This window comes from Hippopotamus amphibius, chromosome 7, assembly GCF_030028045.1.
Source record: "Hippopotamus amphibius kiboko isolate mHipAmp2 chromosome 7, mHipAmp2.hap2, whole genome shotgun sequence".
NCBI lineage: Eukaryota > Metazoa > Chordata > Mammalia > Artiodactyla > Hippopotamidae > Hippopotamus > Hippopotamus amphibius.
In genome coordinates this window covers 21,513,888-21,536,268 of record NC_080192.1, presented here as the reverse complement: position 1 = coordinate 21,536,268, position 22,381 = coordinate 21,513,888, and the positions used below count along the sequence as shown (strand labels likewise).

The following is a 22,381-nucleotide window of genomic DNA, read 5'->3' as shown; positions in this document are numbered from 1 at the left end:
TTACATTATATAGCTGAAAATAGCTAACATAGATCCTGGATTACTGTGACTAGCAAATATCTTTTTTAAAGTAAAGCAAACTCAAACCTTTCTCTGGGAAATCATACAACAGAAAGAAAGAAAAGAAAGTAAAAAACAATGGAATCTAAACAAAATTATTTTTTAAATACCATATATAATTCTACACCTAAAGAGGATGTCTCCCGGGACTTCCCTGGTGGCTCAGTGTTTAAGACCCCGAGCTCCCAATTCAGGGGGCCCAGGTTCGATCCCTGGTCAGGGAACTAGATCCCACATGCATGCCACAACCAAGAGTTCTCATGCCACAACTAAGGAGCCCGCCTCCCTCAACTAAGACCCGGTGCAACTAACTAATTAAATAAATAATAAATAAAAGTTAAAGAGGAAGCTGCCTCCTCTGTACATGGCAGACCTGGTGATGCCAAGTATAGACTGAGAAATACACAGGTGGAAGCTGAATATATGAGTTTGGAGTCCAGGGAGGAAGTCGGGGCTAGAAATATGAATTTGGGACTAGTCAGTGCATTTGTGGTATTTAAATCCATAAGACTGGAAGAGATCACCTAGGAAGTGAGTATGGACAGAAAAGATCAACAACTGAGTCTAGGGACACTTAGGAATTTAAGGAGGATTCATTAAGCAAGATTGAGGGGAGGCAGCCAGTGAAGAAGAGGTAAAAACACAGAAGGACTGAGTCCTGAAAGCTAAATGATGCTAGTGTTTCAAAAGGAGGAAATGATTGACTGTGTCAAACGCTTCTGAGAGAGCAGGTAAGATGAGGACCGAGACCTGAAGCAAAGTGGAGATCAGACAAGAACAGTTTCAGCAGAAGGGTAGGGACAGAGCCTAACTGGACATGGTTCAAGAAAAAATGAGAAGGGACAAAACAGAGACAGACAATACTTTTAAGAGTTTTTGTATAGGGCTTCCTAGGTGGCGCAGTGTTTAAGAATCCGCCTGCCAATGCAGGGGACATGGGTTCGATCCATGCTTCAGGAAGATCCCACATGCCGCAGAGCAACTAAGCCCGTGAGCCACAACTATTGAGCCTGTGCTTTAGAGCCCATGAGCCACAACTATTGAGCCCATGTGCTGCAACTATTGAAGCCCGCATGCCTAGAGCCTGTGCTCTGCAACAAGAGAAGCCACAGCAATGAGGAGCTCGCGCACCACAACAAAGAGTAGCCCCCACTCACTGCAACTAAAAAGAAAGCCCACGCACAGCAAAAAAAAAAAAAAAAAAGACCCACACAGCCAATAAAATAAATAAATAAATTTATTTTTTTTTAAAAAAAGAGTTTTTGTATAGAGAGGAGCAGAAAAAATTAGCAGGAGCTGAGGGGTAATGTAATGGTCAACGGGAGTTTTTGGTTTATTTTTTAGGTTGAGATATCTTACAACGTTTGTAAGCTGGTAAAAATAATCCTATAGAAAAAGAAAAACTTATGATGTAGGAGAGAGAGGAAAACATTTCAGGAGGAAAAGCCTTGAATTGTTTAGAAATAACAGTATTTGGTGCACAAATGAAGGATTTGGCCTGAGCTGGCAGTCCATTCATTTCACTAATGCAAGGCAATGTATATAGGAACAGACATTGTTCAACTGTTAGATTTAGGGAATGTTTCAGGAAGCAGACACTGAGACAGAGTAAGGAGGCTAAAATGATTATTGGGGCACAACTCCTATGAAAGAAAAAGACATGGGCTGGGGGAGCCATTGGACCACTATGTAGACTTCTACAACGCTGTTCTGACAATCTCTGTCAGCCCTGCTCCAGAGTCAAGATTGCCCATTAGAAGAGTCATGTCTTGGGTGGAAATCGATAGATTCTTGCACACCATCTTGCTCTGTCATTGGCTGGGTGCCACTCGAGAAGCCCACAGCCTTAGCATGAGAGCTGAAGTGGATCCTGAAGGCATTAACAGCTGGAAGCTATCGGCCAAGCACACAACTGGCAACTGGGCAACTGGTCCTTTCTTTTTTTTTTTGGCACACGGGCTTAGTTGCTCCGCAGCATGTGGGATCTTCCTGGAGCTGGGATCGAACCCATGACCTCTGCATTGGCAGGCGGATTCTTAACCACTGCGCCACCTAGGAAGCCCCGACTGGTCCTTTCTTGAAGGGGGATCTGAGTGAGTATATCTTCATGTCTGACACAGGGTAGGAAGATGTTGAATTCTGTTTTAATTATTTCCATCTTCACAGTGAAATAATCAAAGTCATGGGCTTGAGTGGAAGGAGAGGAGAAGGAGTGTTGGAGGTTTGTGGACAGAGGAGGGAAGCATAAAACAGTTGAAGAGTAGATCTGTGACTATAGTGTGATCTAGGCGGTGCTGATGGCTTAGGAGTGTTTGATGGCCATAAATTTAAAGCAAAATCAGCAGCAGGATCAGGAAATGAAGCAAGAATTATTGAAATAACTGAAGAAAACTTTTAGTGTTAGAAATGAATCTGCTGGGACTTCCCTGGTGGCACAGTGGTTAAGAATCTGCCTGCCAATGCAGGGGGCATGGGTTCAATCCCTGGGCGGGGAAAATCTCACATGCCGTGGAGCAACGAAGCCCATGCGCCACAACTACTGAGCCCAAGTGCTGCAACTGCTAAAGCCTGTGCACCTAGAGCCTGTGCTCTGCAACAAGAGGAACCACCACAATGAGAAGCCCGCGTGCTGCAAAGAGTAGCCCCCGCTCACCACAACTAGAGAAAGTCTGACTGCAGCAACGAAGACCCAGTGCAGCCATAAATAAATAAATAAATAAATACATAAAGCAATATCAAAGTATATTAAAAAAAAGAATTGAATCTGCCAAGTTAAAAGGCCAAGTGCCAAGAAGAATAGAGACCAATGTCTACACATGCTGTCAAGACATTTCAAAATTTTAGATATTTTAAAAATATTGCTAGCAATCAGTCCACAAAACAAGTTATATTTCAAGGAACAAGAATCATGCTGGCTTCATATTTCCCTGAGGAAGCAATGGAATAACATGTAGAGTTAAAGCTGTATACCAAGAAATTTTTAGTTTCAAGAAATAGAAAACCCAACACAACTAATATAAACAATAAAGCAAATTTATTATCTCACTTAAGAATTTCTAAATTGGCTCTGAGATTAGTTAATTTAGTAGTTTAAGGACCTAGGTTCCTTCCATCATTCTGCTTTGCCAAGCTCAGGGGATCAGTCTTGCCCTGAGTTAGTCATCCTCTTGTTCATAAGATGGTCCTGCAGTTCCAGGCATTACACATAGACATGACAATATCAAGCAGAAGAAGAATCTCACTGGCTAGAGTTGTGTCCCACACCCATTCCTAAGCCAATCACTTATAAGGGCAATGCAGTTGGCTTAGTATAGTGCATGGCTGAGTGGAGAATGATAGATTACCCAAACAGAACCAGAGTTCTCTTAACCAGGAAGAAGTGGAAATGGCCATTGGGTAGGCAACCAACAGTGCCTCTTTCATGAGAGGAGGAAAATACTATAACCTGAAAAAAAAACCCACTAAACTATCATTTTGTATGAGGACATATTCTCAGACATAAAAATACTTAGAAAAAAGTATACTGCCCATATATCTGTCCTGAAAATTTTTCTTGAAAATATTACAGATGACTGAGAGAAGAATCAAAACAACTCGAAAACGGGAAATCGTGTTACAAAAGAGCTGGTAATCAAGTAAAACAAAGTTAAGTCTAATTACTTGTTTTTGATAAGTATCTCTGCAAGTTATATTAAAAACCAAAGGCTTAGATGACATTTAAGCTGGGACCTGAAAACAATATTTAGACAGGTGAAGAATTGGGAGAAGAGCATTACCGACAGAAGGAACAACATGGGAGCATTTCCTTAAGGCTGAAGATAAACACAAGTTAGATGAGGCATGAGTCAGATCGTGATGAGTCTTGTGAGCCATGTTAGGGATCTGGAGTTTTATTGTAAGTATATTGAAAATCGGTGATATATTTTAAGTAGAGGAGTGACATATCTGCATTCTATTTTAAGAAGATCACTCTGGTTGCTTTTTAAAACAGCAGATGGGAGGCAGGGCAAGGATGGAAATTGAGAGGCTATTGAAGGTAAAAAATCATATTGCTTGGTCTGGGAAGAAGTGTAAAAATGGTAAGCAATTGATAAATTGCAAATATGTGTAGAGAGACTCAATAGGACAAGCTGATGGATTGCATGTACATGAAGATAAGTGGAGAGAGACTGTAGAAACAAAGATTCAAAACTTTGGGTGGGTAGTAGTGCCATTTACTAAAATGAGAAATACCAAAGATTATCATGTTGCATATTAACATGGGGAGAGGAGAAGGGGAAAGGAGGACCAAGAGCTCGATTTTGAACATTCTAAATGTTAGATGCCTTTGAAACATCCAAGCGAAGATGTTAAAAGTTCAGAAGAGTGGTTTGAGCAGAAGATATATTTTGGGAAGTCTTGGCATATAGAAGATATTTAAAACTACAGTAAATGAATGAGATTATCTAACAAAAGAAAAATGAAATTTCAGCATATAAAGGTTGGATAGAGAAGAAGAAAATAAAGGAGATATAAAAGAAACAAGCGATAAATTAAGAGGAAACACTCTCCAAGAGAGTGTTAGAATCATGGAAGCCAAGAGCAAGAAGGGAGTATTCAATTGTGTCAAAAACTGCAAAAAGTCTCATAAGATGAAGACATGCACACTTTCATTAGCTGTAGCAACAGAGGCTAATGATAACAAAAGCAGTTTCATTTGACAAGTGTTGGTGGGGCTGGAACGTAGGTTTGCAGTGGAATTGAGAATAAAGAGAATGTGAGGAAGTGGAGACAGCTTGTTCCAGATAACTCTTCTGAGAAGTCTGGCCGTGAAGAAGACTGGAACAATATCTTGGAGATAGATTGGAGAGAAACAAAGGCTCAAGAGAAGTTTTGTTTTTTCCTTTAAGAATGGGAGATACAGGAGCCAGTGAGCGGCGGTGGCGACGGCGAGTGGGTGTCTGCGGCCTAGAAAAATCCTGCAAAAATGTCTCTGTACCCATCTCTCAAAGACCTGAAGGTAGACAAGATGATTCAGGCACAAACAGCCTTTTCTGCAAACACTGCGAATCCAGCGATTTTATCTGAAGCTTCTGCTCCCATCTCTCAAGATGGAAATCTCTATCCTAAACTGTATCCGGAGCTCTCTGAGTACATGGGCCTGAGTTTAAATGAAGAAGAAATATGTGCAAATATGGCCTTGGTCCCCGGAGCATCAAGTCAGGGGCAGTTGGTAGCAAGACCTTCCAGCATGAACTCTATGGTGGCTCCTATAACTGGTAATGATGCTGGCATCCGCAGAGCAGAAATTAAGCAAGGGATTTGAGAGGTCATTTTGTGTAAGGATCAAGATGGGAAAATTGGGCTCCGGCTGAAATCCATAAATAATGGTGTATTTGTTCAGCTAGTCCAGGCCAATTCTCCATCCTCATTGGTGGGTCTGCTATTCGGGGACCAGGTGCTGCAGATCAGCGGGGAGAACTGTGCCGGCTGGAGCTCGGACCGGGCACACAAGGTGCTCAAACAGGCTTTCGGAGAGAAGATTACTGTGACCATCCGTGACAGGCCCTTTGAACGGACAATTACCATGCATAAGGACAGCATTGGACTCGTTGGCTTTGTCTTTAAAAATGGGAAAATCACATCCATAGTGAAAGACAGTTCTGCAGCTGGAAACGGTCTTCTCACAGAACACAACATCTGTGAGGTCAACGGACAGAATGTTATTGGACCAAAGGACTCTCAAATCGCAGACATACTGTCAACAGCTGGGAACATAGTTACTATCACAATCATGCCTGCTTTTATCTTTGAACATATTATTAAACGGATGGCCCCAAGCACTAAGAGCTTGATGGATCATGCCATTCCTGAGGTTTAGAAGTCATGGCACCGTGGAAACTTCGCTGAAGTTCTTCCGTTTACGTCTTCTGCAACTTACCTTTCTCTTATGCACGTGGAGCTTCCTAGGAGCCAGCGAGCGTATGCTGCAGGAGGACCTTCCTGTCTTACAGTCGGGCGGGGAATCTTACTGTTTGATCTGATGTCTTGTTCAGACTTCAAGATAGTTGTAGCCTTATCCTGGTTTTACAGTTGAAAAGACTTACCTTCATAGACGAGTTTCTTTTCTTTTTTTTTTTGGCACACGGTCTTAGTTGCTCCGTGGCATGTGGGATCTTCCTGGAGCTGGGATCGAACCGGTGACCTCTGCATTGGCAGGCGGATTCTTAACCACTGCGCCACCTAGGAAGCCCCCATAGACCAGTTTCTTTACTGGAAACCTGATGCCTTTACAAGCTGTATGATGAGGATGACTGATACAGGCTCAGCTTTCTTTTAGAACCGATCGCCTTCATCTTGGGTATAAAGTAGTGCTGTTCATATCACTTTACTTCTATGGCATATTTGCATTTTTACTGTGTTACCATAGTACATTTAGAATTACATTTTTTTTCTTTCAGTTGTGTGTGTGTGTAAAACACCAATTAAGTAACACTGGTTTCATTCCATGTGAGCATTATTATACAGTGTATGTAGGCTGCAAGGGACTGTATTGATTATCATTACATTTTTAACTGCCTTCACTTAATATGCTTGAACTGTCACCTTAACTATGTTAAGCATCTAGAATAAGAGCCAAAATATAACTATTGCTGCCTTTCTAAAAGCCCGAATGCAGTTCTATATTAAACTGAAATGTACACTAGCCCAGAGCAGTGCAGTGGCACACACTGAGCGATAGCACAGCTGCTTAGTTGCATTGAGATTTTCTAGTCCTTGTGTAATGGAAACTTCTTTCTTCTAAAAGTTACTGGTATCACTTTCTGAGAAATGAATCACTATATATTTAATTAAAAATTCTTGTACTAAATAGGATAAACCTTGACTCCTTTTTCATGTGTAGATTAAGTGGGATGATACCTGATTTTGGCATTTACACGTAACCTGGAACCTAGCTGCTTTGGGATGGTCTTAAAATGCTGTCCTGGTAATTTGTTCCATTTCCTGACTCCTCCCTGCAAACAAAATGACAGAGACACGTCATCCTGATTTCTTCCCCTTCTCTTTGGTTTATGCCTATTCTATTTTAATTAAAAATGTATATAAAAAAACGAATGGGAGATGCAAGTTCATGTTTGAAAGCCAATAAATGATTTGGTAGCAAGAGGTTGAAGATATGAGGGAGATGGGGTTTAACTGAAGGAGTGAGTATCTTCAGAAGGCATCAAACCCATCAATAGATTAAGAGAATGGAATCTTGTTGTTTTCACCAGTCATCATAGTTATTGAGTGCTATGTGCCAAGTTCAGTTCTAGACAGGCACCAGTGCTGTGCGAATGAAGAACACAGCCAATAACCCTGCCCTCAAAAACTGTAATTTCTAGTGTGGAAGAATGAAAGCATGTAAACAAGTAAATGAATATACAAGATTATTTTGAATATTGATAACTTCTAGGAAGCAGTCAAGAGAGAGTCTGTGTGCTATAGTCAGACCATGCCCTGCAAGCCTCCGTGTATTTGTATTATTCATCAGCCAAAATCAAATGGGAGCTTCCAGATCTTATATGACCCAGGGAAGGCTCCACTTCCCTTTCCTTTAAAACTCACAGTCTCACCACTGCCTTTATTTCTGGGACCTAAAGAACAAATATCCTTATACCCTTGATCCCTATTTATGTCATTCATCAGAAGCCATGGTCTTCTTACACATCCCTCACTCTCCAGCCATTAATCCCTACACTGATCTGTACATCAACTTTCCTGATTCTATCTTCCATCCGTCTCCAGGACCCAAAACCTTTCTACTGTCAGTCCTTCTAGAACTCGGTTATCAGCAAAATCACATTTCCTTAATGTCTTCTTTAAATATTCCTTTTACTGACTTTATCTTACTGAAACCCATCTCTCTCCTAAGGCCCCTGCTTCAAGTAGTGGCCGCTTTTCCTCCCAGTCTTCATATCACAGAGCCTGGAGGTGGGGTAGGTGTTTTGTACTTTATTAACGCTTCCAGAACATTTTCCCTCCCTCCTCTCTTGAAAAAACAGTCATGTTTAAATCTTATACTGTCAGACCACAGCACCCATTGCCCATTCTTGTTAAAGTTACCTTCCCATGGTTTACTCCTCCTTGATCCTTGAACATTTTAGCTCCTAGATCACTTCATTCTAAGACTCCTCCTGTCATTATTCCTGGGGATTTTAAGGTTCTCACTGATGATCCATTCAACACCCTCCAATTCTTTGGTCTCCCCTCCTCCAATGAATTGCCTTTCAGTGTTAGCTATTTATTCCTAAAATCATTCTATTAATAGACCTTTCATACCATTAATTAACCCCTACATAATTTCGATTTCAAACATCCCATCCTCCAATCTCTACTTTATTTCTAGAATACCAACTCCAAACACCCTCCAATACCATTGGAATCTACAATCCATTGATCCTACCACTATTTCATAGTCTGCCTTAATCCAATATGACTGGTGTCCTTTATAAAAAGAGGAAGATTTGAACACACAGAGGGACGACAACCATGTGAAGACAGAGGTAGAGATGTGAATTATGCTACCACAAGCCAAGGAATGCCTGGTGGGCTACCAGAGCTGGAAGAGGTGCATGGCTTTGCCAACGCCTTGACTGAACACTTCTAACCTCCAGAACGGTGAGATAATACATTCCTGTTATTTTAAAGTAATCAGTTCGTAGTACTTTGTTACAGAAGCCCTATGAAACTAATATACCAGGTTAAACTATACATGGTCAGATGATGACATCATGATAAAAGTTAAATGGCCAAATGATAAAATCATTCCTGTACATACACTCTGAATTCCCTTGCCTTTCTCTTTATTGTATTTGGCTAAACAATAAACCCTGGTTAAACCCCATTTTCAACTTTCTTCATGACTACACTTGCACAGTAAAACACAGCTTAAGAAAAACACACAACCATGTTGATTGATCTTACTTAAAAAACATGGTTATTAAATGCAATTGGACCCGAATGGTACTTGTCAATCATATTGTATTTCTCTACTCCATTTATTCTTCCTTTCTCCTATAAAACTATTTCATCTCTCTCTCTTTTAAATTCTCCAATAACTCCTCCCTAATCCTCATTCTTAGTAAATGTTCTATTTCAATAACCTTCATAAGAAAATTTCCACAAGCTCCCATGACACCATCTCACCTATGTGCATTTGTCCCCATGTTCTCTGCTTTTAGCTCTTGGGTAAAACCAGCCCTTCCCTTTACATAATGTACTATCCCCTCTTCCCTAATAAAAAAAAATTGCTCTAAAAATGTCTTTTCCCTCCTCTATCATAAAACTTTCCCTCCCAGGACTTCCCTGGTGGTGCAGTGGTTAAGAATCCGCCTGCCAATGCAGATGACATGGGTTTGATCCCTGGGTGGGTACAATCCCACATACCGAGAAGCAACTAAGCCCGTGAGCCACAACTACTGAACCTGGGCTCTAGAGCCCCACAAACTATTGAGCCCATGTGCCACAATTACTGAAGCCTGTGTGCCTAGAGCCAGTGCTCCGCAACAAGAGAAGCCACCGCAACAAGAAGCCCGCACAACGCAATGAAGAGTAGCCCCTGCTCACCACAACTAGAGAAAGCCCGTGTGCAGCAACAGAGACCCAACACAGCCAATAAATAAATAAGTAAATAAATTTATTGAAAAAAAACTTTCCCTCCCTACTAGATCATTTCTATTAGCTATTATTTCTCCTTTCTTAAAAAAAACTAACAAACCAACACTTTTTCTTCCGCTTCTCTTCCAGCCATAGCCCCCCTTTCCCTTTCTCCATAAAATAACATTTATTTCAATTTACCATGACAGTTGCAGTTCACACTTAATTATTAATTAAATCTTGCTTTAATTATTAATAGTGCCCTTTTCAAATATGTTCCAGTTTGGATTGTAAATTACATAGCTAGCTTACCTTTCGATGTAAAACTCCTTGAAAGTGTTGTCTGTGCCCATTCTCTCCAATGTTTCACCTTTTATTTTCTCTTGTGCCCCACTGCAAACAGGTCTTGCCACCACTACTCCACTGAAACTGTCTTCAAGATCACCAACCATGTCCTTATTGTTAAATCTGTCAGTTTTCACTCATCTTTTTGATGTTTGAGCAGCATTAAACATAGCCAACCATTCCCTCTTCTTAAACAATTTCTTCATATGGCTTTCAGGGCACCACTGTCCAATTTTCCTTCTGTCACTGCTTCTTGGTCTCCTGTCCTGGTTCTTCCTCACCTCTCTGACCTCTGAACACTGGACTGGCAAAGAGCTTAGCCTTTAAATTTCTTCTGCTTTTTATCTATACTCATTCCCTCCTTGCTCTTCGCCCACGTTACTTAGGGAAGGAACTAAAATCCATCACACCTTTCCCACAACACGCACTCAGAGTAAGGAGATGACCAAGCAACAATAGATGGTTCTTAACTTTGTCTAAGGAAGAGAGTTATCTTCAGGGATTTCGTTTTGCTGAACATGGGTGTGCATCACAGGTGAATGGTTCAGGTATAGAGAGGCTGGTCACTCCACTAGGCATTTCAGTAAGTTGCTCAGGTCAGAAACCGTGGATCAACCCTAGACTCTTACCTTTCATACACCATATCCAATCCAACGGCAAATTTCCAACAGCTGCACCTTCAAAATGTATCTAGGCGCCAACCATTTCTCACCACTTCTATTCCTTTAACAGCTCTGTTCCTACACCTTTTAGTTAGTGATGTCACACAAAATTACATCTTTATACACTGTGTGTCCAAAAACATAAACTAATAATTTTTTAATGTGTCAGTCTCAAATTACATAGAAAACAAAATATGGGAGTTGCTAAACCAAAGTTACAATAATACTAGCTTTTGGACTAATAATTTTTTTTTAAGATTTATTTATTTATTTATTTACATTTTTGGCTGCATTGGGTCTTTGCTGCTGCACATGGCCCTTCTCCAATTGTGGCGAGTGGGGGCCACTCCAGAGTATTGGCTCCAGGCATGCAGGGCCAGTAGTTGTGGCTCACGGGCTCCAGAGCACAGAGTCAGCAGTTGTGGTGCACAGGCCTAGTCCCTCTGCGGCATGTGGGATCCTCCCGGCCCAGGGATTGAACCCATGTCCCCTGCATTGGCAGGTGGATTCTTAACCACTGCATCACCAGGGAAGCCCATAATAATTGTTTTTAAAAAATGTATTAGTCTCTTAAATCTTGTACAAAACAAAAAGTGGAGCTACACACCACTGTTACAATAATACTAGCTTTTATAATTGTCTATTTTATAATTGCCTACTTTTACTGAGATTTTTATTTCATCATATGACTTCAAATTACTGTCTAATGCCCTTTCATTCCAACATTTGTGTGCTTTGTTTTTAACGATGACATTCGCTACTGGTGAGAGTGCTTCTGAGGATACAAACTTTGTTCAAGATTTTTAGAAAGTAGTTTCTGTCTTGGGAAATTCATGGCCTTTGATGCAGGTATTCCACTTTTGGGAATCTCTCCTAAGAAAATTATCCAACATGTAGACAATCTTTTGGCACAAAAATGTTCATTATGGTTACTTACTTTCATGAAAAATTGGGGAAACTCCAAATGATTAATAATAGAACAATTGTTAAATAAATTTAGTATATACACTCAATGAAGTATATAATTAAAATTATATTTATAAAGAACTCATAGTGACATGGATAAATGGTTCATAGTATGTTAAGGAGAAAAAGTATTCCATGATTACACCAATGTAAATGCCAAGTAATTTGTGTAATTACAAAATAAAATAACGAGACATACATCGATGAAAACATACTTAGTGTGCTCATAAGATATTAAGAAGATACTTTAGAACTAAGTAGACAGTCCAAGCAATTATGCTAAAAAAAAAAAAAAAAAAGAGCCAAAAGTACAATGAGGTTGTGATAGGTGGAGTAGTCGCCCCCAAAGATTCACCTCCCTCCCCAGAACTTTATGTTGCAAAAGGAACTTTGCAGGTGTAATTAAGTTTAGATTTTCAAACAGGGATATTATCTTGGATTATCCAAGTGGCTCCAATCTAATCATAGGAGCCTTTAAAAGCTGTGAGCTTTCTCTCGGCAGAAGCAGATGAGAGGACTTCCCTGATGGCACAGTGCTTAAGAATCCACCTGCCAATCCAGGGCACATGGGTTCGAGTCCTGGTCCGGGAAGATCCCACATGCCATGGAGCAACTAAGCCTGTGCACCACAACTACTAAACCTGTCTCTAGGGCCCATGTGCCACAACCACTGAAGCCTGTGAGCCTGAGCTTTGCAACAACAGAAGCCACCACAATGAGAAGCCTGCGCATCGCAATGAAGAGCAGCCCCCTCTCACCACAACTAGAGAAAGCCTGTGCACAGCAATGAAGACCCAACAAACCCAATAAGTAAATAAATAAATAAATAAATTTTTTAAAAAAAGAGGCAATGAGATAGAATAGGAGGTCAGAGACATTTGAAGTGCGAAAAGGACTCAACCTACTGTTGCTGACTTTGAAGATGGAGAAAGGAGGTCTGGAGCTAAAGAACATGGGTGGACTCTGGAAGCCGAGAACAATTCTCAGCTGAGGACGACAGTCAGCAAAGAAATGGGACTTCAGTCCCAAAACTGCAAGGAACTGATGTTGGCCAACAAACCGAATGACTTCAAAGCAGATTCACCCCAAAACCTCCAGAAAGGAATGCAACCCTGCTGACACCCTGATTTCAGACTTTTGTAACTCTCAGCTGAGCCACAAGGTACCCAGACTTCTGACCTACTGAACTGTAAAATAATAACTTTGTGGTACTTTGTTACGGCAACACTAGGAAGCTAATACAGAGGGTGAAACATAGGAGGTCAGTTTAATAACAAATGCCACCAGCGCACTATATGAGGAAAGGAATACATACCTTTCACGTATCTTTTTTTTTTGTTTTGGCTACGCCAAGTGACATGCAGGATCTTAGTTCCCCAACCAGGGATCGAACCCATGCCCCCAGCAGTGAAGCTCAGACTCTTAATCACTGGACCACCAGGGAAGTCCCACCTTTCATGTATTTTTGATCATAAAGACAATATATATGCATACTCTAAAAGAAAACTTAAACAGATGATTGAACCTGGTGTACCCCCCAAAAAATAAAAAATAAATAAATAAAAGAAAACTTAATAGTATTCACGGATGAACCTAGAGAGTATTATGCTTAATAAGGAAAGTACAATGAAATAACTCAGAGAAAGACAAATACTCTGTGTTATCACTAATATGTGGAATCTAAAAAATAAAAGACGAATGTATATAACAAAACAGAAACAGACTCACAGATACAGAGAACAAACTAGTGGTTATCAGTGGGGAGAGGGAAGGGGGAAGGAAAAGATAGGGTAGGGGTATACTATAGGATATATCGTACAGCACAGCCATTATTTTCTAGTAACTTTAAGGGGAGTAAAATCTATAAAAATATTGAATCACTACATTGTATACCTGAAACTAATATAATATTGTAAATCAACTATACTTCCACAGAAAATAGCATTAATAGGTTATCACCAAGAAAGGGCTAGAAAGGGACAAAGTAAGGTTGTCAAGGGTACCAAACCACTCTAATATGATGATAGGTTAATGAAAGGGTCAAACTGTAAGGCCATTCAAGAAGGCACTGTTTGGGAATCTGGGTGGAATTAAGAAAGGTAGCTAAGCAATGGGCTGTTAAATACAAGTGCTGAACCAACCTATGACCTTGGGTATTTGGGAGGTAACTTTGCTGAGTCTGATCAGTCATTATGGTTAATAAAATAATTTTAATTACAGATCCACATTGTCTCACTTTTTTCTCAGGTCTACATGGAAGACTGACTGGGAAGAGATAGGCAACTCACTTTCCTGGTGCTGTGTGTAAGTTACCCTGGGACTGGAATAATACAGGCAGTCTAGATTTAGATCGGGGCTGGAAGATGATGGCCAACTGCCTATTTTTGTAACATTTTACTGGAACATAGCCATGTCCATTCCTTTACATATTGTCTGTGGCTGCTTTCAATCTACAATAGCAGAATTGAGTAGCTGCAACAGAGACCACATGGTCCACAAAATACTCACCATCTGGCCCTTTACAGAAAAAATATTTGCTGACTCTTGGACTAATAAATACAAGGCTTAAGTGAAATGAGGTAAATGGAAAAACGTACACTGAGGTTTAAAAAATAAGTTATAAATATACAGGATAGAAGAGACCTGACTCAGCAATAACACACATGAACAAAAAAGTTCCAATCGTTACAAATCAGCACAAATTATATATAGAAGGAAAAAGTGCTTAAAAACCAAGGAAACATACTCTTAGATTACCCTAAAAGAAACAGTATCTGGCAGTAGTTTCAGTTCTCCTGGCATTGACCATGCTTCAATATATACTCTTGTCTCCAACCTGTTCTCTGCCTAGAACCTTCTCGCTCTGGTTAACTGACACACCGTTCAGACTTTAGCTTAGCTGTCATCTCCTCTGGGAAGCCTTCTTTGATTCCCCAACCCTGGGTTACATGTACTTACTTTATGGTGGCATCTAGCTCATCATATTAAAATGAAATTTACTTGCCTCTCTCCGTGTGGGAGATTTAATCCATGTGGGCAAAGGATAGGTAGCTGGTATTCTAACAGCAGACCCACTGCCTGCCACGTCACAGTTCTAAATGTTTTGGGTTAATAAATCCCATTCTAGTTGTCATCAGTCAGACCACATGGTATTAAGTATTTAGTTTTGGTGATTAGCAAACTGTTGATTCCCCACTCAAATCCATCCCCCTCCCTGCCCTTCTGGTAGGGAGAGCCCCAATTTTAACCAGTGGTGGTTTTGGCAGGAATGTGATGTATTTCAGTAAGAGACATAAGGGCACACCTGCTGAGGAATTCCTAAAAAGGAGTTTTACTTTAAAAAATAAATAAAATCAGGACTTCCTGGTGGCGCAGTGGTTAAGAATCCACCTGCCAATGCAGGGGACACAGGTTCGATCACAACTACTGAAGCTCATGAGCCTAGAGCCCCTGCTCCGCAACAAGAGAAGCCACCACAATGAGAGGCCTGCATACCCCACGAAGAGTAGCCCCAGCTGTCTGCAACTAGAGAAAGCCTGCATGCAACGGACACAACACAGCCAAAAAATAAATTAAAAAAAAAACCTGTCAGAAATCGTTTAAAAAAATAAAGTAAAATCACCAGTGTATATTTTTATATCAACATTATTTGTGCTTCAGTTTCTAAAACTGGTCACACAAATGGCCTCTGGGCATATTAATGGAACTGCACAAAAAGTGGATCAAAACAAAATCAAAGCTGAAGGCTACTCAGCAAAACATATTAATGAGAAACTGAATTCTGAAGGCAAAAAAGAGGGGAGGGAACTTAATAAGTATGGAAAAATTGCAGCGTTAACTGGACCCCCACTAAAATTACAGGAAAGGCTTACATATATGATTACAGTTATTCTCAAAGATCTGTGCTAATGCAGCAAATACCTACCACTTTTAATAAAGATACACTTGGCCTTGGCATGTTTTTATACTGATAATATGGCAATGCCTAAAGTTCTGAAAACTTACAGGAAAAGGATGTTAAAAAGTTGCTTAACTTGCTCATTCTGTATCCCTCTTTAGAGCTCTTTTGCCTTCATAGCTCTAATATTTCATATGGAAAATCTCTGTTCAACAGCAAGGCATGGAGAAAGTGAAAATAGGCCAGACTGAAGAAAGCCCCAAATGATTATCATACCTATGCTAAATACACTAAGAATTACGAAGCAAATATACTGTATTTAGACAAAATGCTAGGATGCCACAATATTATTGCTATGCCAATAAAATGTCTCCAAGAGCAGCAAGTGTCCTGACTCACCTTTCATGTCGAAATTGGAATCTCACAATTCCTACAGATATACTTTTGTGGGCATATCATTTATTGAAGAATCGAATTTCTGCACAAGCCAATTTTTGCACACTGAATTGAAGAATGTCTGTCCATTTCAATTTTGTTGTTTAGACTTTAGCTCATATGATGCACCAACTGAATTCCCTGTCATGGATTTCTCTTTTAATTACTGGAGTTTTGTTCAACATTATTTCCTTACACTGGACTTGTTCCCTGTGGTTACTTTTAAAAGCACCTGCTGTGATTATACTATATATCTATTTTAATTGGAGTTATTTTAAATATTGTGAAAGATGGATGTTGATCAGACCCCTAATGCATTTATTTCACCCATATCCTTCAGGGATAATTCTGATCTCTACTTATATAAATCTTTACTCATGTGTCTTTTTTATTTTTAAAATTCTCAGTCTTGATAGTTGTGATTCAGTATTTGAGTTTTTTATTACATCAATAAAACAACCTTCCTAAGTGGTTGCAAGAAAGTTAATCATTTCACTGTACTCTCCTAATCTCCAAAATGCTCAAGTATATTTCTTCATCTAAAATATGTCTTCACATAAAAGTGAAGAATTAAAGAATGAGAAATTTTACTTACCTTTCAATTAGTTTAGTATAACTTACTTACTGAATTGACTTTTGATTGGTGACACAAGCTTAATGAAAATAAAATCTAATGTATAAGTTATTTAGTACTGCCTTTTTAACTAAATAGTTTCAAAATCTTTTAAATCACAGATTATTCCTCTTGGTGATTTAGTGATATGTTTTTTTCTAAGACCAAAATCCTATCATATTATACAAATAGAAAAAAAGACATTTAGTTGATTTCATATTTCTTAAAATTTTTTTCTCGTAGAAGAGTTTCAAATCCTCAGGCCCACCAAAACTACACAGTAGTGTGGGCAACACTTAGGTTGAATTTCAACACTGTAACATTAACACAAATTTCCCTCCACTGTACAGTAATCTATTAGATAAAAGCTAATGGTTTATAAAAACCAACATGGTTACATTTTTGCTTTGTTACCTTAATTTTCGTACTTCCCAAAAAAGCTGCAAAAATTTTTTTAAAATGTCAAGTATTTTAATTTAAAGACGAAACCAGTGTTTTAAAACACATTACTGCTTTAGTGTTTCTATTTATCTTGTATAATTCCAACTTTGGGTATTTTATTCTAAAAGAAAATTGAAACATAGCTCAAAGTTTACTCTCTTTAGCATCCCTGGGTGCAAGGTAAAATGAGACTGTTTACACCTTAGGGAATTAGGCACAACTGATCCTGTGCACCAATTTCTCAAAATTGAAAACTATTTCAGCCACTACTCTTTTGGCCTTATTTCCACTCTGTTTAGCTGACAGGACTGCCAGATCTCAACAGCCACAACACCATATGTTACAATCAAAGCCAGATGACATTCTGGCACTGTACTGGTTGTATGAAGTACAGATATGCTAATTTTCTGTTTTGTGATGATTTGTGATAAATCATGTAGAATTTCAGACATTAAAAATTCAGAAGAACAAAATATGGCAAATTTCTCTATTCTCCATCTTCTTCTTTCCCTATGGACTCAAGGAGTCTGCCACTTTTAATAACTACCACCTCCTACTTTTATGCCTATATTCCATCTCCCCTCAATCCAACTGAGAGGAAGAACTCAATACCTGAAAAACATCCTTGATACCTCATCCATTCATTTTATTCCTTCAACAAATTTATTGAGAACCTACTACGTGCCAGGCACTGTATGAGGCACAAGGAATACAGAGTTGAACAATGACAACAAAAACATAATTCCTGTCCTCATGGAGTTTACAATCTAGATGGTCTACATTTTTTTTTTTAATTAATTTATTTATTTTATTTATTGGCTGCGTTGTCTTCGTTGCTGCACACGGGCTTTCTCTAGTTGCTGAGAGTGGGGGCCACTCTTCACCGCGGTGCGCAGGCTTCTCATTACAGTGGCTTCCCCTGTTGTGGAGCACGGGCTCCAGGCTCATGAGCTTCAGTAGTTGCGGCACATGGGCCAATAGTTGTGGCTCATGGGTCCCAGAGCACAGGCTCAACAGTTGTGGCACACGGGCCTAGTTGCTCCGTGGCACGTGGTACCCTCCCAGGGCAGGGCCCGAACCTGTGTCCCCTGCATTGGCAGGCGGATTCTTTACCACTGCACCACCTAGGAAGTCCCTAGATGGTCTACATTAATCAAACAAATACACATAAAATGACAAAGGTGTTTAATGCTAAGTAGAGGTATGTGTTCACATGATAATGTATAACAGCAGGTCTTACTCTGTGAAAGAAATTAGGGAATGCTTCCCTGAGGAAGTGATGAATGAGCTGAGATCTGAGAGACAAATAGAAGTTAACTAAGCGAGGAAGGTATTCAAGCCAAAGGGACAGCAGGGACAAAGTTTCCTATGGTGGAAGAAGCACTTCAATTTTCACTTATTCCAGACACTTAAAGTGCAACGAGGGTAAAAGACAAAGAAAGTGAAACAGGGTGCACAATGAATCTAACAAGTAATAATAATAATAAACAACCTCTATTGAATGCTTTTTAAGGTGATGTGCCAGTCATTGTTTTAATGTACTGAGACATTAACTTTTTCAAAGTTCATAATTATAATATAAATAGGGGCCCTAATACATGATCTTGTAGGTAACATAAAATATTTTTGTTTTCATCATAAGAGCAATGAAATGCCATTAAATGGTTTTAAGCTAGAGTTGAAACTGGGGGTAGGTGGGTTGCCTTGATTAAAAACTGCACTTTAAAAAAGAGAATTCTGCCTGCAGTATAAAAGTGAATCAGGAAGGTCAGAAAAGTTTAGGAAGACCAGTTAGGAGTCAACTGCAGTAATACAGGTAAAAGTGCTGATGGTAGCTTAGATTAGGAAGGTGGTAAGTGAAGAGAAGTAGACAAACTTACAAGGTTAAATGACAGGACGTGGTAATGAACTGACTGGTGGGTGGGGTGGTACGGTTAGGAAAAGGAAGGTGTCTAAGAGGAGTTCTAGGTTACTAGCTTGGGAACCAGGGTGATGGTGGTACCTTAGATTGGATACGTTAATAAAAGCTTGAAGAGGAAGTTTTAAGCTCTGTATTGACAAGTATTGAATAACAATAACTACAACAAAAATCCAAAAGGAGTTTCTGGTTAATTTTTTCACATGTATTTGCCTGCAATCATACACAGGCATTAAATAAAAATAAAGCTTCATTACAACTAATGTCACATGCTGATCTTCTGAATTCTAGGATAAGATGAGAAAAGAAAAAAAAATACAAGATACCAAGAAAATGTTTTTCACATATATACAATTAAAAAGGAAAACACAAATACCACTTTTTTCCCCTTGATTACTAACATCTCTGCTAGAGATTTAGCAAAGACTTGGCAACTTTATTTCTAATTTGTGGTCATTTAAAAACTCTGGTAAGTTTATTACAGGTTGATTCCTGTATTTCTCACACAGCTAAAAAGGTTGGGGTTAACTTAAAATTCTCCCCTTATCTTATAAGCAGTTTGAATAATATACACATCATACACACACACACACACACACACACACTTTAAAAGTATTATATTTATCTTTAAAAGAAAAACAGATAAAAGACCAACAAGTGATTCCTTTCCCCACCTCTGGAAAAATCTGTGAAACAAGGAATAAGGTAAAATAAAAGCATATAATTTGGATTTAAGTCAAAAGAGCAGATTACTAATTGTGATTTCAGTCAAGTTACTTGTTTTTTCTGAGCCTTAAGGTTTTTATTTAACTCTAAAATGTGAAAAATACCTACGTCGCAGGTTTGTTGTGGAAATTACATAATGTTTTTGGAAATGTTTTATGAATTTTAAATCTCTATAAAAATAGTAATCACTATAAATTTTTAAAAATGTAATAAAGCATATAGACTGTTCAGAAGCATATTAATTATCATCTCTACTGTTTATATGATTTTCTTGAGAATGCCAAATAAATTGAAAATAAGAAAAACATTCAGCATCTATAACACTAAATAATTACATCATAAATCTAAAATTCATATAGAGCAAATAGGTCAAGTCTGAGAAACAGTGAGAGCTCTGAAGAAGTTAATGTCCCATCAATCCTGCTTTTCTATAATAGAGACTGCTTTTGTTGAATATATACCTATGGATCAAAAGTACTCTACTAAGGATATAAGCTATACATTTAAAATATTTAATCAGACCTTTGCTTTTAATCTAAAACCATATAATAGTCTTTAGATTAAAATGGTTTAATATGATTTTTAAAATACTCTGAGGTAAAATAATAATTTAACTTGTTCTTTGCTGTATCTTTATCTCCCAAAACACAGCCTGTATTTTTAAATAATGTTAATGAAAATGGACAATACAGGGAAAAAAAAAAAAAAAGGCCAGTACCATTTTCAATAAAATCTAAAATCATTCCAATACTTAAAGTAAAATGAAACATGTATTTCCTTCCAAGTACCTAGATAGAGGGATGGCTATATAAGTCATGTCAAACAAGCAAAGCACCATAAAGTGTCCTAACATGGTTGAAAATTTGAAAATTTTCAAGTATCTTAAAGAAAGCAGTCCAGCTGTTTCATGTTCCCTCTTGTATATGTTTAAGAATGTGAATTTTAAAATAGACCCCACTTAGTTTAATTCTATCAGAAATATATTTTAAATTGTTAAAAGCCTCTGTTTCTTAAGTACCCATAAACTTTTATTTCATAATGCATAACTGAGATTCTCTCTCATGTTGGTTTCAATCTTAATAATCCCTAGAAAATAGAATTCAAAATTTAGCAGTTTTTCTTATTATAGAATATATGTTACACAAAACTTTAATCAAAACTAGTATCATAAATTTGACATGTGCAAACACCCCCTGTTATGATACTACAGGAATGGTATGGAATTGTTTTATGTATGTGAAAAGAAAATTCTCTGAAAACATTCCCCTCCTTAAATAGAGGAAAGAAGAAGGTAAAGAAATAATATAAATAGTATTAATTAAAATTCTTACAGTTACAAATGCTGCCAAATTTATCAGGACAGTTAAATTACTCTTTCATTTCTAACAATAAATGTTTAAAGGAATGTACAAGTAATGCTTTTTAAATCAGTTGGCCATATACTCTAATGTTTTGCTTTTTTTTTTTACAGTTTGTGCTTTTTATTTTAACATTTGTGCCATCTTCTTTGCTGAAAATTATACCTTCAACTTATACAGTTTACCCATCACTTAAAATGATTCTTTTTCACATTTTCAAATTACTTCATAAGTTCAGTAGGGTGATGATTTTCCAGAATTTTCAAACCCAGCAATTAGATAATTTATTAATTTGATTGGATTTTTTTTTACAGTAAATAAATAGTTATAGATTTAAGTACATAATTTTAATAACATTTAAAATGTAAGCCTCCTTTTATTTTACATTAGCCCTAAAAGCATCTGAATCTTTGTAAATAATAGTAAATTATTAACAAATAGTTTTAAATAGTGGGAACACAACAGATTTTCATTTTCTTTTTTAAAAAATGCCTATAATGTAATATCAAAATTAGGAAATGATATCGTCTATTCATTAGGCATGTAATTATTCTACAGTATGCGTTGACTTCCCTATATCACACCAGTTTAAAAGAGGGTTAAAACCCAAAACACAAAACAACCGAAAGATTGTAATGCCCGTACCTAGTATTTTCTAAACTGGCTTTGGAATAGTCACCACTTCATCACATTCTATTTCATTTTATTGTCTTTTCATGAAAAGGAAAGTCTTCTACTAATTGGTAACATCACATTATAAATATAACCTCCATACTCCAGAGCTATAATTTGAGTTTCTGACCGCCACTCCTGCTATTCAATTGTCATCTTCTTTATATGATGGAGAAGAGCATCTTTTTCCAAGTGAGCCTCTGCAAGAGCCGTTTTAGCTTTAGCCAATTCCTGTTTAAGAGATTCATTCTCTTCCATGAGCTGAAATGATAAATTTGGAAAATAAGAAACCTTAACCATTTTCAGAAAACACAGACTATTTATACAGTACCAAAGGTATGACACATGAGTCAGTAAAATTACTCAAAGCTGGTGAGGGTGCACTTAAGCTGAAAATTGCTTTGAGAAGTTATTTGGAAACACACACCAAGCACTTAAAAACATCCATAAGTTTTGACCCAGCAATTCAAAACACTAATTAACTCCTAATTCCCAAATCTAACAGTGATTTTGTTTACTTTCAATTTCCCTTAAGACACTGCTGACCTCACCCCTCCTTGCCTCTCTCCTCTTTTGCCTCTTAGGCCACAGCTCCTTCTTGCTTATCCCTCTCTACCGATGGACTTTTCATCTTTCCCTCTGCTGTTTAAGAACCCTTAAATTTTTCAT

At 38.2% G+C, this 22,381-nt stretch overlaps 2 protein-coding genes across 3 annotated transcripts in view; one reads left to right on the top strand and one right to left on the bottom strand.

Moving 5' to 3' along the window:
* The first annotated feature begins 5,026 nt into the window (after window positions 1-5,026).
* On the top strand, window positions 5,027-5,920 carry LOC130857371 (syntenin-1-like). The gene is made up of 2 exons (XM_057743005.1): window positions 5,027-5,272; window positions 5,444-5,920. Exons 1-2 carry the CDS (start codon window positions 5,027-5,029, stop codon window positions 5,918-5,920), a joined length of 723 nt encoding a protein of 240 aa, XP_057598988.1.
* An 11,779-nt stretch (window positions 5,921-17,699) lies between these two features.
* BLTP3B (bridge-like lipid transfer protein family member 3B) overlaps window positions 17,700-22,381 on the bottom strand; it is a 90,247-nt gene continuing 85,565 nt past the window's right edge. For both annotated transcript variants that reach the window (XM_057740866.1, XM_057740865.1), the window contains one exon: window positions 17,700-21,973. In XM_057740866.1, coding sequence (XP_057596849.1) covers window positions 21,854-21,973 — 120 coding nt within the window. In that variant the 3' untranslated portion in view covers window positions 17,700-21,853. The remainder of the gene's footprint in view (window positions 21,974-22,381) is intronic.

Bases quoted from the DNA above. Each gene is read 5' to 3' on its own strand.
- LOC130857371 (XM_057743005.1), top strand. From the start codon at position 5,027: ATGTCTCTGTACCCATCTCTCAAAGACCTGAAGGTAGACAAGATGATT. The intron at 5,273-5,443 runs GTAGCAAGACCT...GTATTTGTTCAG, and splicing joins CATCAAGTCAGGGGCAGTTG to CTAGTCCAGGCCAATTCTCC.